The sequence below is a fragment of the Diadema antillarum genome, unplaced genomic scaffold, assembly GCF_040938485.1.
Source record: "Diadema antillarum isolate AM-2024a unplaced genomic scaffold, OU_Dant_1.0 seq00000975_RagTag, whole genome shotgun sequence".
Lineage (NCBI taxonomy): Eukaryota > Metazoa > Echinodermata > Echinoidea > Diadematoida > Diadematidae > Diadema > Diadema antillarum.
The window spans coordinates 963,706-989,308 of NW_027271817.1; the positions used below are offsets into that span (position 1 = coordinate 963,706).

Sequence of the window (25,603 nt, forward strand, 5' to 3'; positions counted from 1 at the left end):
GTCCTAAGAGAAGTATATAACATGCACTCTTCATGTCTTTGTTGTCAATTTTGTCAGGTATGTTCAGTACCACATACAATTTTTTTTTAATGCTGGTGGAGCTTGGCGACTTGGGAATCTGCTTAAAACATTATTTGTGCCAGGTAGACCACAGCAAAGAAACACTGCATTTGGGTAGGTTCTTATTCAGTACACTGTTGAAGCTGTGTTCACAAGAATCTAGTCAAGCAGCAGGAAATGAATATTCCTGGACAAGATGCTTTACCCACTATCCCACTTGACCCAGGAAAGATGTACATGAGTAACTTTCAATGTTAGGGTGAAACTAATGGCAGGGCCCTCTGGAAGATCAGTACTAATGCTGAAGAGGCTACCCTGAGTTATTAAGACCATGTTATCATTAGTTGGAACTAGTAGTAGAATTATTATGAGGATTTGGTGTTTTGTCTTGTGAAGTATACATGAACACATGAACTAGGCAACTACAATTATTATACGACACTAGCACTACAGAAATGTGTACAAGCATACTATCTGAAGATACATGTATGTACTCCAGCAGCTCGGTATTATTGTCATTGTCCAGACATTGAGTTTTGGTTGATCCTTTCTTCAGGCCAGTACAAGTTTCATAGTACATTGTATTGCATATCCACAAAGTCAAGTGTCTATGTTTAAAAAGCAAGAAGATTATATCTAAAGGTCCTGCAGAGAACGAGGTGTTTTCAATTTCTGTTTCATTACCCGAATGTTTAGGAAGGAAATATGAGTGCTTTGTCATCTAGTGCTACCTATAGTAGCTACTTAGAAATAAATTTAAAACCTACATGCATTACAAGTGTCAATATTGAAACCCAGTGTACTGTGACTTGTGGACTTTGTGTGGTTGTGATTTTTTTTTTCAAACAGTTGTTTTCATGCGAGTCAAAATACTGAATACATTCGTGCAATATACATTATATCACTACACCTGAATATATTATCTATTCTAATGTGTGCAATAAATATATGGAATATATCAAGTAGAAGGTGCTTGTCTTCTTGTGTGAAGCTGAAGTAGTGATTTCCTGTAGCACGCAATGTTACCATCCTGGCTGAAACGATTTTGTATTAAATATGCAGCTACTAATAACATGGGATTTAGGAAGCTGTGAGCATAACTTTGCTGCAGTTTTTCCCGCAACCATCAAACATATGCATCTCTTGATTCCAAGTATCACACACATAGACTGTATTTCATTTCATTTCATTTCATTTCATTTCTTTATTTGTCCAATTTATGTATAAAAACTTGGTATGGAAAATTGGTTTTGTCACACATTCATAAACACATCTTGACAACAGATAAACAACAAATTACATTACATATAACATCCAATAAATGTTCAAAAAAATTACAGGGAACTAAACATACATCAAAACACAAACTATCATCATGTGGTGAACGTGCAAAGAGGGGATATATATATATATATATATATATATATATATATATATATATATATATATATACATACACAAAAAATGGCATTATAATGCAACAATGATGACTTGTATGTGACTCATTTTTTTTTTTGATATATGGCTGTGTACTGTTTATACAAACTAATTGTATAATAAATATGATTTAGGGACTAAGATTGTAAATACAAAACTTTGAATTTGATTTGATATTTATGTAGACTTCATGACTGAAGTGATAAAGAACAAGTCCGTACAATCTGAATTAAATGTGACATTGATATGGCCATTCATCTTGTGCAGATAAGCAGTTGCCACACTGTAATTTACATTGATTATTCTCAAGCTCACAGGTTGAGGATTAATCACCACTTGCAATTAATGATTTTCAAAGAATGAAAAGATTGAGATATGAAATATAAACAGTCAGAGACTGAGACAGAATGCGTGTAAAAAAAAAAGAATTGTGAGAGAGCAAAGTTGTCAAAGTATATACAGTGTACGAGACTTACACTAATTCCAAACATGCTTCGCACTCCAAAATATTTTAGGAGAGGGAGATAGCATACAGTGTGTCCCCCAAAAATGCACAACTATGCTTTCTGCAGTCTTTTTTTATCAATAATTAATCAATCTATAAATGCTATTACAGGATATCAAACTATTTATACCTTCATCTTGCAGAAAAACCCCGTTTAATTTGCTTCAGCGGTCATGGAGAAATATGAATGTCTGTAAAACATGTAATGGGTGTGTTTAGCAGTTGGATAGTATTGGCATCCCTATAAATGAAAATATTTTGCTCATAATTGACAAGATAACTTATGAATGAATTCAAATTCTCTGCATAATGTTGCATTAATATGTTAATATATAGACATTATCGTTCATGGTCATCTCGATAAAAGAGAGAGAAAAAAAGAAAGAGTGAAAAGAGAAAGCCAAAAAAGATCCATTCTTCCATGGGTTCATGATGTAATGTCTTTACTTAATCACTGCTTTTCACACCTTAACCACATTTGCAAGATTCTGTTTCTTTTTTTATGTTGTTCATTACTCATTTTATTACATGGAAATGAAAAGAAACAAACAGTCACTTTTTCAAAAGAGAAATATTGTGCGAGAACACAATGAACGTCTTTGTATTTGCAAAGCGCGAACACAATTGGACAACGCGTCTCCTTACAAAACTCGGAGGGAACGGACTTATACATGCTTTACAAAGATCTCCATTTTTCTGTGACCATCGAAGCATATTGGAAGGGGTTTTCTTGAAGATGTAGGCAATAAGTTAATAGTTTCGTTCCCTGAAATTGCATCTTGATTGATTCATTGTTATTTAAATTTATTGTTGCAGATAGTGCAGACTGTGGCAGTACTCACCCATTAACGACTGAAACTCCTTGTAAACTGAAACTTCGTGCAAAACCAAAGACTAAAACACTAGCGAGGTATAATGCAAAATCCATTCAAGAGAACAGTTTCTGTAGAGAGTAAGTTTTCTGATCTTTTACAGGAGACGTATGAAGAATAAACACCAAATGAACCACCGGAGAGTGCAGAAAATAAAGTTCTCACTACAGCTCGGGATTCGCTGGGCAATAAGAGCAATATATGTATACACGAATGGACATACGTGGCTAAAAACCTTGGGTCAGCGACGAACAAAAGGGACAATACACTGATACATGGATGATGGAAATACACTAGAAATCCAATAGATTGGTAATGGAGGACAAAACACATTTGTTGAGAAAAATTACCGGGAAGTTTACAATGTACAACAAAACTCTAAGAAAGTTTTTAGAATTCTGCATGAGGGAAATAACGGAGACAAAACTTCAAGATCTGGAGTGATATGATATCAGCACGGAAACGCAGTGAAAATCGGAATATCGGAGCTTGGGTGTGTTGGGTGTTTGTTCCAAGTTCATCATTTCACTGCCTGCAACCAGGGATAGCCTGGTGGTAGTGTTGCTGCCCGGAAAGCAGTAGATGATAGGTTCGTTTCCCACTTGTTCTCTTTCCCGACATGTTTGTTAAAATGTAGATCAGCTGTTGCGATTTTCATTTTTCATTTGAACAGAGGGCAGACAGATTGAAGAGTACTTATACCTCACATCTTCACCCCTCTGCTTGATAATCCCTTGCTTTCAAGTACAAAAGAAAACAAAATCAGGGTAATTGACAGGCATGAGAGTGAACAAAGAACATTTCATTCTAGAAGGAGAAAAAACTGAGAAGCCGTAGTTTAAGTTCAGGTTGATTTATTTCACTTCCAACAAACAAACAATTAGAAATACAAAGAAACGCTCATATACACAGACGTCATGAAATCGGTACCACAATGCGATGAACAGAATAACATTGTAAAAGAGTTACAAGTAAATTATCAACAGAGATACAAATAACTGTTACGTCACTGTGTTGAATGACTTTTTCTTTTGGGAACTTGGATGAACAAAGAGAGAACTCCATCAGCAGCCCTGAAATCAGGAGAAAGTAGCTATGGCAAGCTGTGCAGTGCAGAAAATGCAAAACATAACCGGGGAAACATGTAGACGTCAGCATAGCACACAACGAAAGGTGAGAATTTTACGGGCCATAGCATTTCCCATGGCAACATGGATGCGAAACTTGGACAATTCGATAAAACACATTGATTGCAGGAAGTCGGACGTATATGTTACGGCACATTTTGATAGATTACCAAAATGTGCAGTTACCAAAATCTGCAGGACATTGACGGCACATTTTGGTAACTTTCTGCTCCTCCACAATCATCACAACAACAACAAAATTGTAAGTGCAGTTGGTTTTTGTCCCCACCGAATGAGTTCGGTAGCCTAAAGGCCGTGTCACACCTTTCCGGGCAAGCTACGCGGGCTTGTTGCGAGTAAGGTTTTTTCCAGCAGGCAGGAAAATCATCTCGTCCGTAGTTGCCCGGAGCTGCGCACGCCAGTCCGATTTACCCGCAGCCAAGTTTTGAGCATGACCAAAACTTTTTCCGGATGAGTCGCGGGGATTGCCCGCAGAGCTACACGCAGAACGCCAGTAGGAGGCCCTTGGCGGCAGCTTCCTTGACGGTATAATAACTCTCAAGCCCATCCATGGGTTTTTAGTTCAGTTACCAAAATGTGCAGATTGTCCAAAATGTGCAGGCAAATCCACTTTTAACTGCACATTTTGGTAACAGTTGATCCCGTCAGGTATAGGTGCACTATCAGCACATTGTGGTAACATTCTTTTAAAAAAAACCCAAAATGTGCAGTTACCAAAATGTGCAATTTACCAAAATGTGCCGTAACAGACGTACATGTATATAAAATGTGGTGTTGCCGCAGAAAATGTTAAGAATCTCATCTAGAGAGCGCGTAATGACTGAGGAGATTTGATTAGGACCAGTCATGAGGAGACTCAAAAGCTCAACAGGTAAACTCATCCACAATCACAGCAGCGCACAATGTACCAAGTGAACTGATGACGATGACCAGAAGTCATCGCACACTCATCTTCTTCTGCTCCTTCATTCTCGTATGGACAATGTCACCCGTTTGTTGGCTATTGCTAGTCACATAGGGCGAACCACGAGAGGTTCACGGCATCAATCATCCGTGAGGGTATAGGTAACGACGTAGGTAAACTATACTTGATTTCTTTATGACAGACACAAGGAGGGAGTTCTGTAAATTATGACATATCATTTCCAAGTGTAAGTCCATTGTGGAAATTTGAACGGTTCCATACTTTAGATTTAAAAAAAAAAGAATTTGTCAGAAGGAAAAAAAAAGGTCGAAGTTTATTAGAAGCCCGTATTAAGAGAAAGAGGGAGAGAGAAGGTCTTCTTTACCCAGGGTAGCCTCTTCAGTGTTGCCACTGCTCTACCAGAGGGCCCTACTATTATTATTACCCTAGCGTTGTCAGGTACCCATCTATATACCTGGGTCGAGAGGGACTCGGTGGATCAAAACCTCTTGTCCAAGGACGTAAGCACTGGGCGGGAATCAAACTGTATAAGTCCCCCGGTGAGGAGTCTGGAGTCTTATCCATTTTGCCATAGCACTCCAACGTTCCTTTGTTTCCTTGTTTCTTTTCATTTTTCTCAACTGGCTATGGGTATAGCCCCCTCTGGATAGCCCACAAAAGCTTGTCTCCATGGGGTCCAGTTGGGAGTAGGCCTACTTGGGGCCGACCACTTCATCGGGCTATGCATCCTGTTTTGTGCAAGTAATGAATAAAACGGGATCTTTTACGTTCGTGTTTTGTGACTCTCCAACACGGGACCTCCATTCTTTTTTGTCCTATCCGAGGGACAGGGTATCTTGCCTCTACGAGATGGCAAATAGCATGGTAACACACAACATTGCTCAGTATAAACCCCCATATACAGGGCCGGCGCAGTGTTTTCAAAAGTGTGGGGGCCCACTTCCGGGTTTCATGAGCTAACAAGCAAAAAAAAAAAAAAAAAAAGGTCCTCAGTTCATCTCTCCCCGTCCACTTCCTGGTTTCTTCAGCTGACAAGCAAAAAAAAAAAAAAAAAAAAAAAAAAAAGGTCCTCAGCTCATTCTCTCCCCTCCCATTTCCGGGTGTTAAAAAAAGGAAGAAAAACGTCTTCAGAGAAAACACATAAACTAATTAACCTTACCGCTGCCATACTTCAAGATCTCTATCTATTTCTATGTTAGTGCCATTTACGTACTTCCGGATTGAAAAAAAGTGTGGGGGCCCAAAGGGATGACACCTTATGTATTCCTTTGTATGGTGCACAAAAAGTGTGGGGGCCCGAGCCCCCACGGCTGCGCCGGCCCTGATATAATAATAGTAACTGACTCCCGAACACGAGCCATTCGATTAAAAACATACGCTACCAACTGAGCCACCTCGCCGCCCTACCGGACGGTGTTGTCTTTGTTCTTCGGTCTCCTGCCATGATACTTTCTTATCAATGGTTTGTCCGTCGTTAGCCGATAAGTTGCACAATTTCCAGCATTCATAAGTGTAAGATGACGCACCATAGTTGCTGACATGTTTGAGCGTAATCTAAACCCGTTATTCTTCTCGATGCGAATCTTTTGTTCAGGAAAACAAATTGATTTATTGGACGGATTAAGGGACAGTCATGTTGTTGGTACTAGGCAAAGAGAGATCTGTTGATATAGGGCTGCATGGATGCAGGGGTTCATGAGTTTGATTAGTTATGTCAATTTTTGCATAGTTTGGTGCATAGCTTTTGTTGAAAATCATCTAGAAATTGGCTCATATTGCACCAAAGAGCCTTTCGTTACTTGGACCTCGGTCGTGAAGGGCATGGAGTTCGCTAGTTCGTAGTGAGAGAGTTTGGCGTTATGAGACTGCTCCATACATTTTCATCTGAAAGAAAATGAGGAGGACTATGAGCCGCAAAATAGCTTTGTTCCACCATTCCCGCCAGCCATAATCTCGCAGAAGGCCACTAAACAGCTATAGCAAACAACAGGCGTTTTCAATCTCTTTGTAAAGAGACAATGCAGAATTTTCAGAGCTCTCTCACTACGTTTAGTTTACTCGCACTTCTTAGCGTCAGTCGTATCAAGTTACACATAATCATGCACACATTGACAAACCTTTGATAAAGGAATGATACCGATATCACAATGCAATCTCCCCTCGACACCAAGGACCTGCCTACGCCACCACTCCGCTGTCCGAACAAACTTTGACAATGTTTGAGATACGATCCATTGCAGACGTTTCGGCTCAAATCTTAACTATGAAAACCGTTTTACCGACAACCATTTAATAAGAGAGTGAATTTTGACAATGTCGAATATAAAAAAACCCCGAAATCACTTTAAAGTGCTCTTGAAATTTGATTTAGAATACACAGATAAGTTTTTTTCTCATCTTTTCTCCTTCGTTTGTTTTGCTCTTTCGCCATGGACTCTCGACACGTTTTTTATCCTTTACAGTAAGTATAGTCATTAGAAAAAACATTAACCCCTTTGATTTCTTTTATAATAGATGGAAATTATATAGCCCTTACTATAATCCTTTTTTGTTAATCATTCTGTTGTCAGTATATGTATATTATCATTCATACTCATCAGGAGCTCATCGACCGCTAATGAGAATAACGACTTAAACTGTATGCTGATAGCATTATAGATACTTCTCATGATAACAATCATGGTATATGATGCCAACAAGGACAATCAAAACTTGTCACGCAAAAACTCCAAAATATAAGATTCTAGCGCAACGAAAGGTTGTTACACACATTATATTAAAGAAATTGGAGAGAGAGAGAGAGAGAGAGAGAGATAGAGAGAGAGAGAGACCAAATCTATACAAAATTGAAACAAGGAAGTTCTCTCAAGTTGTCCAAAATTGTCCAAATATTTATCCAAAGTGTGCACAAATTGCTGAATTTCAATTCCGAAAATGCAAAATCTCTCTGGCGTTGGATGGGGATACCGCCTCCCATTCCCTCCTCCGTTATGTCCTTTTCCTATAGATTTAGTACACTTTTAGATTGACAGATTTCCAAATGTTTCATTTAAGTGTGCATCAGATCTATTACTTAAATTCTAATAGATTTAAAAGTTCCGTAATCTCCTTTTTATTTACATTTTCCCCGCTCGGTTCCCAGTCATTGATTTAGACTCTGCACACTTTGGGAATTGATAATTTTCCGAATATTTCACCAAAAATGTGCACCAGATCGCTGAATTTCAGGTCTAAAAATGCAGAATCTTCCTCGTGTGGGATTAGGATACCCCCCCCCCCCCCCCACACCCTCCCACTGACTCGGTCGCTCCGCTCCCTCGCACAGGTATAGCAACTCCAAGTCCCCCCCCCCCTCATTTCCTGCTCTTTCTCTCGGTCGCTCCTCTCTCTCGCACACATTTTCCATTACATTTTCGGTTGGCAGAATGAATACATATACATGGTTCACGTTCAAGACAGATACACTCAGAGGTATACAAAAAAGATGGCAGAGACGCCAGATCTAAATCCCCTCCATTGCTGTGGAGGTGATACTGCATAAACATATACATATACATATACATATACATATACATATACATATATACATATACATATACATATACATATACATATACATATACATATACATATACATATACATATACATGTACATACATAGACATACACATGTGTAGGGTGTGACAACGAAAAGGTGCTATTGAAAGTACAAATCAAGCACACACAAAAGATGTATAGGAGCAAGTGTACAACACTGGACACTGAAAATAGCAATACAGAGTAGGCTACAGTATCAAGATTCAAAATTCAACTGCTACAATCTACAGTTAACTTACCAACAAATTGACTGGAAAAGGTCTAGCAAGATCCTTGACACAAACATAATACAATATAAACAACCAAATTGCAAAAATGCAACAAGAATGTGGTAAAGGACACAAAATAATCAGAGCCCTAAATGAGTGGGGCTACCTATGGAGGCGCACACCAAAAACAAAACGCAACAAAACAACAAAACAACAAAAACAAAAACCCGTCATGTCTTACAAACATTGTACTGCGAGTATTATTGTTTTCCTCACTTGCAACCAGGCGCGCCGGAAGCAGTTTTGGATTGGGGGGGGGGGGGGGGCAAACATTGGAGGGGCTCAAGATTAGACCATGCATATGTTACACAATACACACACACACACACACACACACACGCACACACATCTATCATATATATATATATATATATATATATATATATAGGCCTATGTAAAGTGGCGTACGGTGGGTCGAAACATGGGGGGAACCATAAAGTAATTTTGACGGTCTGTATGCTTGTGCGTGTGTGCGTGAGCAATAATGGGACTGCAATACATTACGGAATGTGATACATTCAACAACGCAGTCATTGAGGAACATTGTAAGTTTCCTTACATGGATTATGGAATGACGGTGTGAAACGATCGACAAATTATATACTGTCAGCAACATAAGGTGAATGGCATAACAATAAAATGTGAGCGAGCGAAGCGAGCGAGCTTGAAAATTTTGATATTCTACAGTTCCAAAACTGGAGTTTTAATTGTAGCTATATATTTCGCTTTGGAAATAAATGGGGGCGCATCGGGCGCAACTGCTGGCAATTATTGGCAGCAACATTAGGAGAATGGCATAACGATTCAATGCGAGCGAGCGAAGCGAGCAAGCTTGAAAATTTTGACATTCTACAGTCCCCAAACTGGGGTTTGTAGCTATATCTTTCACTTTGGAAATTAATGGGGCGGTGCATCGGGCGCAACTGTAAGTGCTGGCAATTACTGGCAGCAACATTAGGAGAATGGCATGAGGATTCAATGCGAGCGAGCAAAGCGAGCAAGCTTGAGAATTTTGACATTTTACAGTCCAAAAACTCCCGTTTGTAGCTATATCTTTCGCTTTGGAAATTAAGGGGGGGGGGGGGAATCGGGCGCAACTGCTGGCTATTACTGGCAGCAACGGTAGGAGAGTGGCATAACGATTCAATGCGAACGAGCGAAGCGAGCGAGCTTGAAAATTTTGACATGTTACAGTCCCCAAACTCCCGTTTGTAACTATACCTTTCGCTTTGGAAATTAAGGGGGGGGGGGGCATCGGGCGCAACTGCTGGCAATTACTGGCAGCAACATTAGGAGAGTGGCATAACGATTTAATGCGAGTGAGCGAAGCGAGCGAGCTTGAAAATTTTGACATTTCACAAGTCCCAAAACTCCCGTTTGTAGCTATATTTATCTTTCGCTTTGGAAATTAAGGGGTGGGGGCATCGGGCGCAACTACTGGCAATTACTGTCAGCAACATTAGGAGAATGGCATAACGATTCAATGCGAGCGAGCGAAGCGAGCGAGTTTGAAAATTTTGACATTCCAGAGTCCAACAACTGCCGTCGTAGCTATGTTTTTCGCTTTAGAAATTAAGGGGGAGGCGCAACGGGCTCAACTGCTGGATGCGAGCGAGCGAAGCGAGCGAGCTTGAAAATTTTGACATTTTACAGTCCAAAAGCTGCCGTTTGTAGCCATATTTTTTCCCTTTTATTCATATATATATACATATCTATTTCATTTCTTTGTTTATTCATGTATTTTTATTGTTACTATTATCATTATTATTATTATTATTATTATTATTATTATTTTATTTTTTTTTTTTTTTGGGGGGGGGGGCTTTTTTTGGGGGCAAAAATGCGTTTTGCCCCCCCCCCCCCCCCCCCCACTTCCGGCGCCTATGCTTGCAACGATAAAACCTATGGGAGAACAGTTACGTTCCGGTGGTGTATCAATCGAATATACGGAACGGATCCTTCGGGGAAGATAATGAACATAAATTTATTTGTAGCATATAAGGACTTTCATGGTATGTCTGGAAATCACTGAACCTGACTAACGGTAATGATCTGAGGTAGCTCGACATGCGAAGTAATAATCATTAGGAAAGAGGTTCCACAGTCACTTTAATTTTGAGAAAATTGCATTTGGAAAGGCAGCATAAAAATCACCTGATCTGTTATACATGCCTATAGTCCTTTTATTGGGTTTGTACACCATTCGATAATCTGGTAAACTGGTACTAGGCACAGGAATACATTAGATTTCTTAAGTCTTTTTCTTTTTCTTTTTCGCCCCTTCTTCTTTTTCTTCTTCTTCGCTTCTTCTTCTTCTTCTTCTTCTTCTTCTTCTAATTATGATGATATTGATGGTGATGATGATGATGATGAAGATGATGATGATGATTATTATTATTATTTCTATTATTATTATTATCATCATTTTTATTTATTCATTCATTTATTCATTTATTTATTTATTTATGTATTTTCTTTTTTTTTGCGTTCCACGTGTCGCAAAGTCCTCCTGAGTGTTACACAAGCTTCCAAAGTACAACACAATTTCAACTTGTGACCTCCTCTTAAAAACAAGATATCTACTCAATCTAGGAAGTATTGGCACTTTCATATTGCCCATGAAAAGAAATGCAAGTGCCTGTAATTAATTCTAGTCACTTAAACATGCAATGCCAGGTTGACGAGATTTTGCCTTTAAAGGTGCACTGGGTCTTTATCTGCTTTAAACTGTCAACCGTATGATAGCAGACTGCTCTCCGCGGGAAAAAATGATTTACGAAGTTCTTTCACTTGTTGTTGTTGTTTTGATAATTGTCCTCATGTAAAGTGATATATTTGACTAAGATTAAGGTGCAAATATTCAAATTTAACCACAACCAATCTTGACCACCACAACAACAGTACCATATGCAATGTCAAATGATATACATGTTATAGTTTATAATGATACAAAGAGAATTGTGAGAAAGCGAATGGGAGAAAAGATGTTACAACACAAAATTTTCACATTTTTAATCATCTTTGTACCTCTATTTTTTTTCTCTGCAACACCCTGATTTCTTCCCCCCCCCCAAAAAAAAAAATCTAATTGCACTCGATAGCACATTATTATAATTATGTCACTTGTTCTGTTAACTTAAAGAGAGAAAAAAAAAATCACATTTAGGAGCAGAACTTCATGATATCTGATAATGCTTCTACTTCATAATGCGCCTGAAGTCATATTGATGTATATTTGCAGTTTGCAAACAGTGCTATACCATGAACGCGAACTTCCATCTAGGCATCGAACGCACTGCCACTATCACTGCCGTATACGGGATGCAGGTAAAGGAAAGGCGTAGAATGTTAATCAAATATCTATAACTGGATTCAGGAAACAGAAACAGGAAACTTTTCGACATGGTTCAGTTTCTTTTTAACACACGAACACTTGGTCAACATGTCACCAGTCGAGATACTTTAATATGTGATGTGTGGACATCTTTGAGTACACCAGAGGGTACGGTACAAGTGTGTTTGTTTGTTTGTGTGTGTGTGTGTGTGTGTGTGTGTGTGTGTGTGTGTGTGTATGCTTACGCGTGTCTGTATGGAGATGTGTCTCTGTGTATACCTTAAAGGAAGGGGACAAAAATCATACAGGACTGGTTTTTCACCTCGTTCTTTACGGAGTGATATGAAGTTGGATATCAGTTATACGTGAGTCGGTTGTGACTCATGTATGCACTAAACATCCATTTAATGTTATGTGCAGACATAAAATTTGGGGGACAGAGTGATTCTAAAAATAAGGGGGGGGGGGGGGGGGAAGCAGGATGATACACACTTAATATCCTCAAGCGGTCTCACCAGGCCTTTATGAAGACACATTTTGATAAGAAAAATATGAAATATAAAATCCCCCCCCAAAAAAAAAAATCAAGTAGATAAGCAAAAAAAAAAAACACAAACAAACAAACAAACAAACAAAAACCAACCAACAGCAGCAACAACAGAACAGAACAAAACGAAACAATAAACTAGATAAACAAACGAAATATCTGACAAAACCAGAAGCAATCGACATGAAGTCTCATTCTTTCTGGTAATACTAACAAAGGTTTAGTTATCATATTTCGTAATGTCTTCTAGATACAGGTATGATGAAAAACAAGGTGTGTTCCCTTTATAGAAACAAACGACAAATAGCTAACGTAAAAAGGCAGTGTCGCTTGAAAACGCCTGTAAAGAGAGAGGGAAAAATAGAAAGAGGGCATATATTATTGACATCCAAAGGAAGATAAAATGTGTGTTTAGTTGATCGAGATGAGATGCTGCTTATTTCCCCGGTAATACACATTGCCTGTTTTGGGGCTTCAGCTCATTTCTGTCTATAACCATGAGAAGTAGCCTACTAGGCGAGCCTCCTTGCTATATAACCAGGGAGGTGGAATTCCCTGCTAGAACCGTGTCGTGTCGTCATGTAAACCCATGTTCTCAATTACGTCATTGCCTCTAGAGCTCCGATGAAAGATAGTAAGTAAGTGAGGGAAGGCATTTCAGTGGGCACACCTCGATCGTGGCTGCATAGCTTCTTCTGCCTTCTGAAAATCATGCATATATTATCCGTCTGAGAAGAATTTGGCTATGGAAATTGCGCCCTTGAGATAAGTTAACATCCCTTAGAGGAAAGGCGTCGTCTTAGAGATGTCAAATAGACATAGGCACACCATTGGGAAAGGAGAGTTGGACTCACAATCACAATCATGATCTCCCTAAGCATTAATCCTATTCTGACAAGTGTTAAAGGGAATGTAGTAGTTTCCTCATATATGAATGAGCAACATATGGCTCACTGGAATGTGTCTGGTACAAACTGGATTTTTTTTTTTCAATCTACCTGTTCCGATGTTGTCAAAACCATGTTTTATTTTTCTGTCAGCTAACCATATGATCTCATTGCTTTGCCCACGTATCTATTATCATTAATCTTTTTCTCTCTCTTTTGAGGGGGGTGTCGTGTTCAAACGATATCCTTGATTGGCTGGGAGGCTAGAGGGAAGCATTTAAAAGCGTTGAAGATTCAGTCAGGAAGAAATAACCAGATACAGATCTATCAAGGCGTCACTGACTTGACGACATCAAATTATTCTGGGGAAAGCGGGAGAAAAAATGATTTCACATCTTGGTAAGATTGAATTCAAATATGTCCTTCAAGATATCAATTTTGACATTATTGTACTCAATGTTGACCTGATAGATTCAAACCGTTTCGTTCACATTTTCATCTATTCATTTAAATTTTCATGAATGAAGAAGTTCTTCACAGATGTGTAAGAGAGCACAACAATATGATTAAACCTTGTACGTCAATTCGTGTTGATAATAAACGGAAATCCCAACTTGACTATCTCTTTCACATTGATTAAATTTCCTTTTGCAAATCATGTCTGTAGGGTCCTGTCAAATAACTCATACAAATTCTTAAAAATTAGATCTGTGCACACGTGTATCAAATGTATTTCGTCATTTGAAGATGATTATTGTGATGCTGCTTGTTTAAATGATACGTTCTGCGGGAAGAGATCTCGGTCTACAATGGTATAGTGAAGAAACGCTACTCAGGCTAGTAGGCTACACAGATGGTTGCAGTCTATGATCTTGTATCTTCGTTTGTGATTACATACCCGTGGGCTGCTTTGCAACCGAAATGAATTCGTGCCTGTGAATCGACAATCAGCCGCTCGACCCAGATTTAGGAGCACGCCCGGCGATTTGTGACGGCATTATTTGCGCCCCTAGTGTTTGAGATGATCCCTGAGCTCACACGTCCAAAGTCTAGTCTAGTCACGCGTTGCAATGTGTACCTAGCTCAGCGACGGGACAGCGCTTTGCTCAGTTGGTTTACAGCAGCAGATCTTCTCTCTCATGTGCTGGGATAAAGATCTTTCGAAGGCTCAAAGAATATATTCACATTTATATTCAGCTTCGAGAAGGGGTTTTTATACGGAAGTCAATTTGCCACAGTAAAAATACGTTCAGCAGCTTTCTCCGAAAATGGTAAAGAATAATTTCGTTAATTTGCTCGTGTCGTATCGTGCACCCGGCAAACCAAGTAGCAAGGCACACTTGGAAAGGGACAATCTTCGGAGTGCGGTTTTCTGGAGGGGTGCAGCAGCAGAATGTCTCGCGCTAGTTTTATTTATACCCCTGGGTCCCGGTGCGTCGGTAGGATGGACCGGTGGTAATACACCATCCAATCTTCTCATTGCTTTTTCTAATGGCTTAGCAATTGCTACTCTTATTCAGTGCTTTGGCCACGTTAGTGGGGCACATTTTAACCCTGCAGTGACAATTTCTCTAGCATTGGTTCGGCAGGTTAGTATCGTGAAAGCCGTTGTCTATATTGCTGCCCAGTGTATAGGAGCTACAGGAGGAGCTGCAATTTTACGAATCATCAGCCCAGTGGACAAACGGTCCTTTATCGGTATGACGAGGATAAACTATGCAGAAGACGTGTCCCTATGGCAAGGTTTCGCCCTCGAGCTTTTCATCACCTTCCATCTCGTGCTCATGATTTTTGCGACCATAGATAGCGACAGAAAAGACCTGAGAGGGTCACCAGCTGTAGCCATTGGTTTCACTGTGGCCACTGGACTCATGTATGGCGTAAGTACATTATCTAGCCATGTCATATACAACTTACCCACAAAGTATCTGTAGAGAGGGGGCGTGGCTCGAAAAGGCACGCAGTAAGTTCAAACTTCTGACCAATCACGATCATTATGGTGGTTTATTGAGATGTAGAAACATTAAATTTGACATCACACACCATTTAACATTCATGTCCGTGCTTACTTAACGTTAACCACCTCACCCTATAAGGATATCATCTGTTGGCGGAGAGTTGGTTGGAGAGAGTATGAAGAGAAATGACGTATTGTGTCTTACTGCTCCTAAGGGTTGTAAGGGGAACCCACTCCAAGGAATTTAGAGCAGAACTCCCGGAAAGTTTTGGCTTTTACTAATTTTATTATCAGAAGAGATTGTAATGTATTACTTAGTTGCTGGACGCTAATATTGCGTTACTATCTCTTCTTTTCATCTTTTGTGTACTGACATCAACACGTTGGCGGGGGAATCACCGTTTCTACAGAGTATTTACGAGGGTTGGAAGGGCTGATCTCATAGTGTTTAGGGGAGCACGCAGGATCCTTTCAAAGGAGATGATCAGTACACGCATAACATGATTTATTTTTCTGCCTTTAACTGGCCTCTAATGATCTTGTTTCTTTGTCATGCATGCCTCATCCTGATGATTAAGTGGAAGAGGTAAGGGTGGAATGAGGAGGAGGTGAAAATACTTTTTTTTCCATTAATAGCACAATTTTGGAATACACAAGTTAGTCAATAAATATGTGTATCGTGCGAAAATGTCTATGTAAATGTTTACATTCAATTTTGATTGCTTAATCCGTATTTTTTTTTTGAATTACGAAACAGTATTTTGTCAATTTATTTTCGGAATTACGAACCTTATTTCATTGTCGGATTAAGCAGCCTTATTTTATTTTCCGATTTACGAACCTCCGGAATAACGAACCTTTTCTTATTTTCCGATGAACCGGACCCTTATCTATTTTTTTGGATTACAGAAATTTCGGAATGAAGAACCTTATTTAATTTCAGATTAACGATTTGACTTGATTTGATTTGATATAATTTATTCACAAAATGCACATAAGCCCTACATACATTATTCCCAAATATGCACATAATTTGTACAATCACATGACATATATGTTATATAAACATTTTGTGTGGATCGTCTTATGAAAAGCTTGACTGGGACGTCCAGTAGGGATAACGTATACACAGTTATGTATACATAAACATTATTAAAAAATGTATCATGCACGTTTCTTCGAACGAACCTTCAGAATAACGAACTGTAACCCCGGAGGGGAGGTACCCACAAAAAATGTTCTGAAAAACCGCTTAATCTAAGAGTGGGGATTGCTATGCCAATATAAGCAATCCACACTAAAGATACAGAGGATGTCGAAATTAAACGTGATGAGAAGAGTAACTAGACCAGGATAGAAATAGCAGAAATATAGGCCCTACAGTTAAAGACACAGAGATTTAAGAAATACAAACTTAAAAAAAAACAACACGAGCAACGCGAGAAAGTGAATGATTAATAACATATAAATAAAACTTGCTTAAAACTTTGGAATATTCCCATCAAAGTTATAAAAGAAAAACAACTGCGCTCGACAATATTGATGTCTAACACTTCATAGTAGTAATTGGCGAGAAAATGTGTAATTGCTTTAAAATACAACAACAACAACAACAACAGCAACAACAACAACAAAAGCAACTTATATTCAGGTATTACCACATCCAGTAAGTAAAGTGTGGCGTATTATAATAGTCAGGACTCGGTATAAAGTCTCCTTTATTTTTCATTAAAAAAAAAAACTTTGTATAGATTCCTTGTCAGTCAAAGAAAATGACTATAGCTGACAACAGGTATATTCAGACTAAATCAGTCAGTATAGTTTCTTGCAAAATGCCGCAGTAGTGATTCCGAGGTAACTTCTTCTCTGTTGTTTGTGTATACCACTCTTCAGAAATAGGTATGACCTAAAATTACACCATTATCGTAAATCTAACATCATCATGTCACTAACCATGCACGTTCACACGTTAATTTTGTTTCCGATTTATAACGGACATTTTCGATGTTTGGTGAAATTGCTCTTTAACTGCGAGTTATGTTCACACAGCTCCAAGTTTGAAATTGAGGGACCGTTGGCGCTCCACTATCATCGAAGTGGGCTAACTCCAAGTTAACTCACTTCAACTTGACTAACAGTTCCTATTGTGACAGGAATACATTCCACGTATTCACGGTATAAAAACAGAATTGATTTCCTTTTGGATTCCCTTTTCCCTTTAGGCAATCCTACCCACCCTACACCAACAGTCGTGTATGGAAATACATCGACGTGTCCTCATGGATATCACATGCACGCCATATGTTACCTTTGTTATTTATGCTTCTTTTGTATTCTTTTCGAATGCAATTCAATCTTCCCCCTATTCTGATCTTAACGTGCTCGGTGAATACAATAAAGTTCTCACACTGTATCTTCATAATACATGCGCCTGTAAAGGCTACTGGCTGCCAGTTTGCCCTTTTGTTGTTGTTGTTGTTGTTGTTCTGTTTTGTTTTTTTATATACCGCTATGGTTTCCACCACAGCCTACAAGAAAGCAAGATATTAATGTTAACACGTTTTACACACTTTGACATGCAAGTTCAGTTCAGTTCAGTTCAGTTCAGTTCAGTTCAGTTCAGTTTTTATTTCTGCATTTCAAAATCAATACAAATCAACAAATCAACAAAATACTTACACAGTCATTTACACAGCTAATATTCGTAACGTTTGGATCTTACATACATTTTCTTTTTTTTTTCAAGAACGAATATCATATATGAAAGGAAGCAATAGGAAATGATAAAAATGAAATGCAGGGGACCATCATCATAAGCTAAGCTTGACGAGGATGATGGCCCCAGGTAAAGAGATACATAAAGAAAATCTTGCCACTCACTGAGTGGGGGGTAATTGTGCAATGGGCTCAACGAAGAGATACATAAAGAAAATCTTGCCACTCACTGAGTGGGAAGTAATTGTGCGAAGGGCGTGCGGTGCAGTGCGGTGTGCATTGTGTTGGGATGAATCTTGGTTTGTACGTTGAGTGTTATTTTGTGTATCAGTGTGATGAGGTGAATGTTACTTCAGTTATGGCCGTGAACTCATTGTTTAGGGTGTTTGTTGACCAGGTGGTATGAATATTTATGTGTCAGAAGTATACTGGATTATGAGGGTGTTTTTTAGTTCTCCTTTTAAAATGTTCAACGACGTACGTTGTTTTAAATTAGGGGGTAAAGAATTCCAAATATCTGGTCCATTGTGCTTTAATGATTTTTGAGCTAAAATGATTCTGGGGTTTTCGAGATGGTAATCGGACGACTGACGTGTTGGATATGAATGAACGGTGAAATTTGGAGTGAAGAAGCCATCAAAAAATTTTGGAAGACAATGAAATTTATATTTATACATAAAAACAGCAGTTTGAAAGGTGTGAAGATCCTCAATTTTCAATGTTTTTAGTTGACGAAATAGGGGATTGGATGGGGATAAGTAACGGGAATTGGTAATCAAACGTACAGCACGTTTTTGGAGAGTAAAAATTGGATTAATTTTAGTTGAGCCACAGTTTCCCCAAGCGATATTGCAGTATGTGATATGTGGTAAGATCAATGCATTGTATAGAATAGTCAGGGAATTTTGAGAAATGAAGTTTTTCAGTCGATATAAAATTCCTACAGTTCTTGAGACAGACGTGTGGATATTATGAATGTGATCGTTCCAAGTTAAACTCGAGTCAATTGTGATTCCTAAGAATTTAGTAAATCTTACTTCAGTTAAAGTCATAGGGTAGTCAATGTGATATCATATGAACTTCAGAATGCTACAATTTGCATTTGCATTTATTTCCACGTTGCCTTACACACTGTACAAAAATAACGCAAGACAGCATATTGAACTTTTGAACAAAGCTGGAAATGATTTACACATAATACAATTGTAAACAAGACGATATCAAGTAGAGATGAACAGTTTTTAAGTTAGCAAATTCGATCGTACAGGTACAATTTTTAGGTATATGACGCTTAATATATGACATAATAACAATGGGGAACGAAGCAAAAATTAAAGTGTATATGCAATGAAGTGAACCTATATATACGTGTTTTAGTGAGAGGAACCTTCTAAAAGGGTAATAAGCCTGCTATGTAAAAAATAGTTCCTAAGAAGAGAGAGAGAGAGAGAGAGAGAGAGAGAGAGAGGGAGGGAGAGGGGGAGGCAGACAGACAGAAAGAGAGAGAGGAAAAAAAATAGGGATATACGCTTATAAATAAAAGAGCATGGCAGTGCCACATGGAGCACAACGATTTTGTATTTCTAATTTATTCCCGGATTATGATAATTCATGGAGAGATGTCAATTATCATTTATGTGTTATTTCTATAAACAAATTTTAAGGGTGTTTCAAACAGTACTGGTTTAAAAAAAGTGCTTGTCAGAATACGTGCAAAAAAAAAATGTGCAATTGTTACAAATGTCTTTTGAAATGTCACTCAAAGCAACCTCAGGCTGCAAAATAATGTCAGAAATGTCAGAAATTTCGTAAGCGTGATGGTACAACGTTGGGACTTTATCAGACTTTGTATGTAATTGTTACGGCTCAATGCAAACATTGGACCTTAAACCTGGACTTTGTTTGTGATTTGTCATTCGCAATCTGATCAGTGTCTGCTCTGTATACGTTGTGTACTTGCAGTGCTATATAGTCTTATATATAAAACAGAGAGAAAGAGAGAGAGAGAGAGAGAGAGAGAGAGAGAGAAGGGAATAGGAGGGGATTTTAGAGAAATAGTGAAATAGATGTAAAGTTTATTTCACATTGTCTAAATGTGCTGATCCATACCATCTCAGCATGATTAGTATTGAGAAAACAGCAATGTGATGTAAACAGTGGTAAAAGTTTAAGAAGTTTGATTGCAATGGAACGTGTTACTTGAAATAAGTAAAATCTGACAATTAAATCATTTAGTTTTCTTAATGTTTTGCATCCTACTTTTGGTCACAGAGTTAACGTGACATTCGAAGCATGTTATCTTCACGTAATTATCATAATTTATTGCATTATTTTCGTGTTTTAATTTCTTAGATTGTTTTTCTTTCGGGTCACCAAATTTGATTGTCGGGTCACCCAAGCTCCCCAAAAGAACCAACAATCGAGAAAAAAACGGACAATGTAAATCCGGAGCCTCGATTGACAGGGATTGCATGGAGTCATACAAGTCATCTTATTACTTTGAATAGAATGTTATGTATTAAGTCGTCGATGGAAAGTATTTAAGAGGTACTCTCGATGATCAACAAGGCAAATTTGCTTTAATGACAGCAACGTGGAGAGAACATGACATACAGATATACCACAGCAACTACATTACTGAACTTGTGCTTAAACACTACGATTTGCAACCATGTAGGCCTAAAAACGGCTTCAGTTTGTAATACATTACGATGATGTAATGTGTTATATGCCTACATCTGTGCATCCACTTTCTCCTCTGCCTTTGAGGTAGATAGCTTTGCTTAAAAAAAAGTTTTGCTCCAACACTCATGTAAACTATTGCTCTAAATTATTTTATATTATGGGATGATTTCATTTTTGACTGATTGTTTTGGTCCCTTTCCATATGTAGGCCTATGTCTACAAACATTGTTGACAATACATGAGCGTAGAAATGCGACAACGTATACAAACGACCCAATAACAAACTACATTACAGAATTCCATTTTCCCACGAAATCTGCAAAAACCTGTTTCTTCGATATGTCACCATGTTATCAGTGCTTTGCTTGCTCTGCGAGCCATCTGCATGTGGTATGTACAGGGCTTAATTCATAGTGACAGAGTTATATATTGTTGGGATTTTGACCTAATAAATTATTAATTAGCTTTGAAGAGTAAATCAGAATCTCAATATTCAAAATATCGTTTTTATAGAAATAAGCTTACCTCAGTGATACGACTTTCTCACGGAAATTTGAATCACATAAAATTGATATAAATGTGCTTTGGAATACAGTAAATATTTCATTAGGGAAAAAACTCATAACGATAAATGTAATTTATATGTTGATGATGAGCTGGTAAACGATCCACTCAAAATTGCAGAAGAATTTAACACGTATTTTGTTGAGATGGGTCCTCGTCTTGCCACTGCCATAAATTCGGGAAATGCTCATTTTACTCAATACTTATACCGCCATCTCCCGAAAATTCTCTATTTCTTGCACCTACAAATCGTTATGAAATTATCAAAACAGTCAAGGAACTTAAGACTAGCCATTCTAAAGGCATATGATGGGTTTAGTGTTAACCTTGTTAAGCAGATAATAAACTCACACAGACTCGACTCATTATCTCATATTCTTAATTTATCGCTTTCTTCTGGTCAATTCCCAAACTCATTAAAAATAGGCAAGGTTATACCAATTTATAAGAAAGATTACTCATCTCACTGAAAAATTATCGTCCAATTTCTTTGCTTCCTGCCCTATCAAAAGTTCTAGAAAAGATTGTACATACAAGACTTTATGGGTTTCTGAATGATAATGCATTATTAGTTCCTAATCAATTTGGTTTTAGAAAAAGACATTCTACTGATTATGCAATCATTCAATTACATATCAAATTATTGAATCATTTATGAAAAAAGAACATGCTATCGGGATTTACATGAATCTGAGTAAGGCATTCGATACCATACTCCGCTTGTAAAATGTTCAACTCACTACCAATTTCCGTTCAATCATCCCCTTCATTACCAGTTTTCAAGAAACGCCTCTGGCTTCACCAGTCTATCTTTTGTTTTAGTTATCATTTCATATGACCACCACTTGTATTATGTCGTATTATGTTTGTATTTGCTTTTTCTATTTGTATATATGTTACCCGATTTTATTTGTAATTCGTATTTGATTTTGTAACCTTTGTATGTGATGCAGGGCTCCCTTGCAAAGCAGGCCATTGGGGCTCTGAACGAGACAACCCTGCTTTTAAAGAAAACATGAATAGATAAATAAATAGATAGATAGATAGATAAATAAATAAATAAATAAATAAATAAATAAATAAATAAATAAATGATAACTTATTGTACAAAATGCAGAAATTACGGTATCCACGGCCAAGCTCTAACTGGTTTAAAGATTATTTACACAACAGAAAGCATGTGTTTTATCTTGAAAATCGACTGAATCCAATAAACAAAACGTCCTCTGTGGTGTCCCACAAGGATCGATTTTAGGACCTTTGTTGTTTTTGATATAATTATATAAATGATTTAGTGCATTCATTTTCGTTGTTTAACTTTGTTTTGCTCGCAGATGACACAAGCATCTTCTTTTCTCATAAAAATCTACATACACAGACTACAGTTGTCAATTCAGAATCATTAAAGGTTTCAACGTGGTTTAAGTGCAACAAATTATCACTGAATGCAGTGTATTGAAAAAAACGAATTACGTTTTCTTTAGAAATAGCCATACACCAATTGATGATATCATGTTACATATTGATGGTAAGCAATTGGATCAAAAGTTTTGTGTAATTTTTTTTTTGAGGTAACTATCGATTCATATAAATCGTGATCCTCTTGAAAGTAAGAGAATATCTTACCAAACATACCCTGAAAATTCGTCATAATGCACTCATATTACCCCATATCACTTCCTGCAATATTGTGTGGGGAAATTACGCTGTTAACACACACACACACACACAAAAAAAAAAAAAATCGATATTGTTATATTGTTATTACAGAAACGTTCTGTAAGACTTATTACCGGTTCACACTACTTAGCACACACTGAAACTTTGTTTTATGATTTAAGGACTTAGAATTTCTGATATGCATACATGGCAAACAGCAATATTTATGTATAAATATACCAATAATCAGCTCCCAGAATTTTTTAAAGATATGTATATTTCAAATTATAGTGTTCATTCATTTCCTACCCGTCATGCAACAGATTATAATTTGGAAAATCCTACACTCATTATAGCTCAAGACATCATGGTCCAGATGTATGGAACTCATTGAATGAAAAGAATGGTGACCTTAAACGCAGTTTATCTTTACAACGTTTTAAATCATCATATAAAAACGCTCTTCTCGGAATGTACACCACTCGAATTAGAAATTACGCTTTTGTTAGCTCTCAACTCCTGAACACTGTATCTCATCGCTTTTCCTCTCTTCTCTCTAAGTCTTCCTATTCGGGTCCCTTATTCTCGGTTTTTTCCGTCTTCATACATTCCACCTTGTGTTGTCCTTTTTGGTCAAATGCCATTTAAAATACTTTAAAGATTTACATTATTTGTTCTACACAACTGAAATCATGTGTTTTATTCCTTTAGTTAAACAGAAATTGTAGATCAAGACATATATGTTCAGAGGCCGTTGTCCAAGTCAAGCGATTTATTATTGATATCGGTCTTATTGATATCGGTCTCCCCCACCTGTACACTTAAAGATCTGTACACTTAAAGATCTGTAATGAAACTCATGTATTATTTCACATGATTATATACTTGCAATGTGAAATCTTGTTTATATTTTCATGACTTGTGAATAATATGTTTGATATTGTTATACTTATTTTCTGTTATGTACAAGTGGAGATTTAAAACTTACTGAAACTGAAACGTTGTACTAGTAGGCCCTAGCTTATTTCAGTAGAGAAAACGGGTCCAGGCTATGTTACATCATGATTGTAACAAGATGGCGGCAAGTCGGTCATCTCTCACTGCATTCCAAATAAAACGACATAGTCACAAAAGCATTGACAGTCATTCGCTTCAAAAATCCCTTTTGAGAAAGTCAATCCTAAAACCTCGAATAGAGTGCTTTCTTACGGAGGAGAAGCGTGAATACATCATGGACGAGCATTATACCTTGACCAAATAAGAATTCATGTAGAGATAGCTTTATTCATGGAATGATTCCGAGTGATATTTGAATTGAGAGGGATATGAAACTAAAATCTTAGTCAGTGAGAAATCATAAAGAGAAATGTGTAACATTCGAACCAAATTTATGCAGTTTACGTGACTGGGGTGTGTGGAAGAACTGCTATTGAGATGTTTAATACACGTTTGATTAATTCTTTCCTCTTCCCCAGATTCCATACACTGGGGCGAGTATGAACCCCGCCCGCTCTTTCGGCCCCGCTTTGGTAAACTGGGTGTGGACTGACCAATGGGTAAATCTAGCTGTATACTTTTATCTTTCAATCTTCCCTTTTCAGACTTCAGAGGTAATTTGAAAACTGACCCTTTGTTACTGTTAATTAGCCATGAACGTTTTGGTGATGATAATGACATTGAAGGTAAGTAAATCTGCAACTACATGTATAGTACTCTTGTTATCACATCTAAATGTGTTATACATGTAGAGAGTGAAAGCAACACAATAATATGCGAGTATACAATATGAATTTACCATAACGAGTTAACGCGATATTATCAGTAAACCCGTGATATTATCAGCACCCTCACCCACATCCGCTCAAGATTCTTAGAATACTTGTCGACAGTGATCGCATTTGATTCTTCCTTATGAATCAGGTTTACTGGGCGGCGCCTATTGGAGCAGGTATCCTTGCAACACTGGTCTACCAGAGTCTGTTCGCCGAAAAGGCGCTGATTCTCCGAGAAACTTCGTGCCGACGCACAACTGATGGGGAGAGCGCACCCAAATGGTAGACACAGCGAAGTAATTGACGAGGTGACGAGTGTTTAGTCGGGATTTGATGTGTATCCGCCTGTGATCTGGATAAAGAAAACGATTCCATTCCGATCATCATTCCATCCATCTGAAGTCGTTGTATAAAAAAAAGAGAGTTCCATAGTAATTCATGTACAGTGGGGCAAAATTAAATCCAAAACACTTTGGTCTTGTTGATGTATTGCACTTTTGCCGAAGGCTTTAGGTTGATTTGAATGCATCATAATACGAGTGTCTCATATTTATTCACTTTGGATCTTAGCTGGTATGACACTCACTGGATTTATTCACAGAATAATAAACATCTAAAATAATGTAATACCAAGTAAAGGAATCTCATGCTAGCCAATTTCAAGTCACTT

General features: G+C 37.8%; 1 protein-coding gene across 1 annotated transcript; it reads left to right on the plus strand.

Moving 5' to 3' along the window:
- The first annotated feature begins 14,761 nt into the window (after positions 1–14,761).
- LOC139742058 (aquaporin AQPAe.a-like) lies at positions 14,762–25,221 on the plus strand. The gene is made up of 3 exons (XM_071652618.1): positions 14,762–15,461; positions 24,637–24,717; positions 25,082–25,221. The coding sequence occupies exons 1-3, from the start codon at positions 14,850–14,852 to the stop codon at positions 25,217–25,219; spliced, it is 831 nt and encodes a 276-aa protein (XP_071508719.1). The 5' UTR covers positions 14,762–14,849; the 3' UTR covers positions 25,220–25,221.
- Positions 25,222–25,603: the final 382 nt, after the last annotated feature.

Coding starts and splice junctions, on each gene's coding strand:
- LOC139742058 (XM_071652618.1), top strand. CDS start 14,850: ATGGTAAAGAATAATTTCGTTAATTTGCTCGTGTCGTATCGTGCACCC. Junction 15,462..24,636: donor CCACTGGACTCATGTATGGC/GTAAGTACATTA, acceptor CCTCTTCCCCAG/ATTCCATACACTGGGGCGAG. Junction 24,718..25,081: donor GGGTGTGGACTGACCAATGG/GTAAATCTAGCT, acceptor CTTATGAATCAG/GTTTACTGGGCGGCGCCTAT.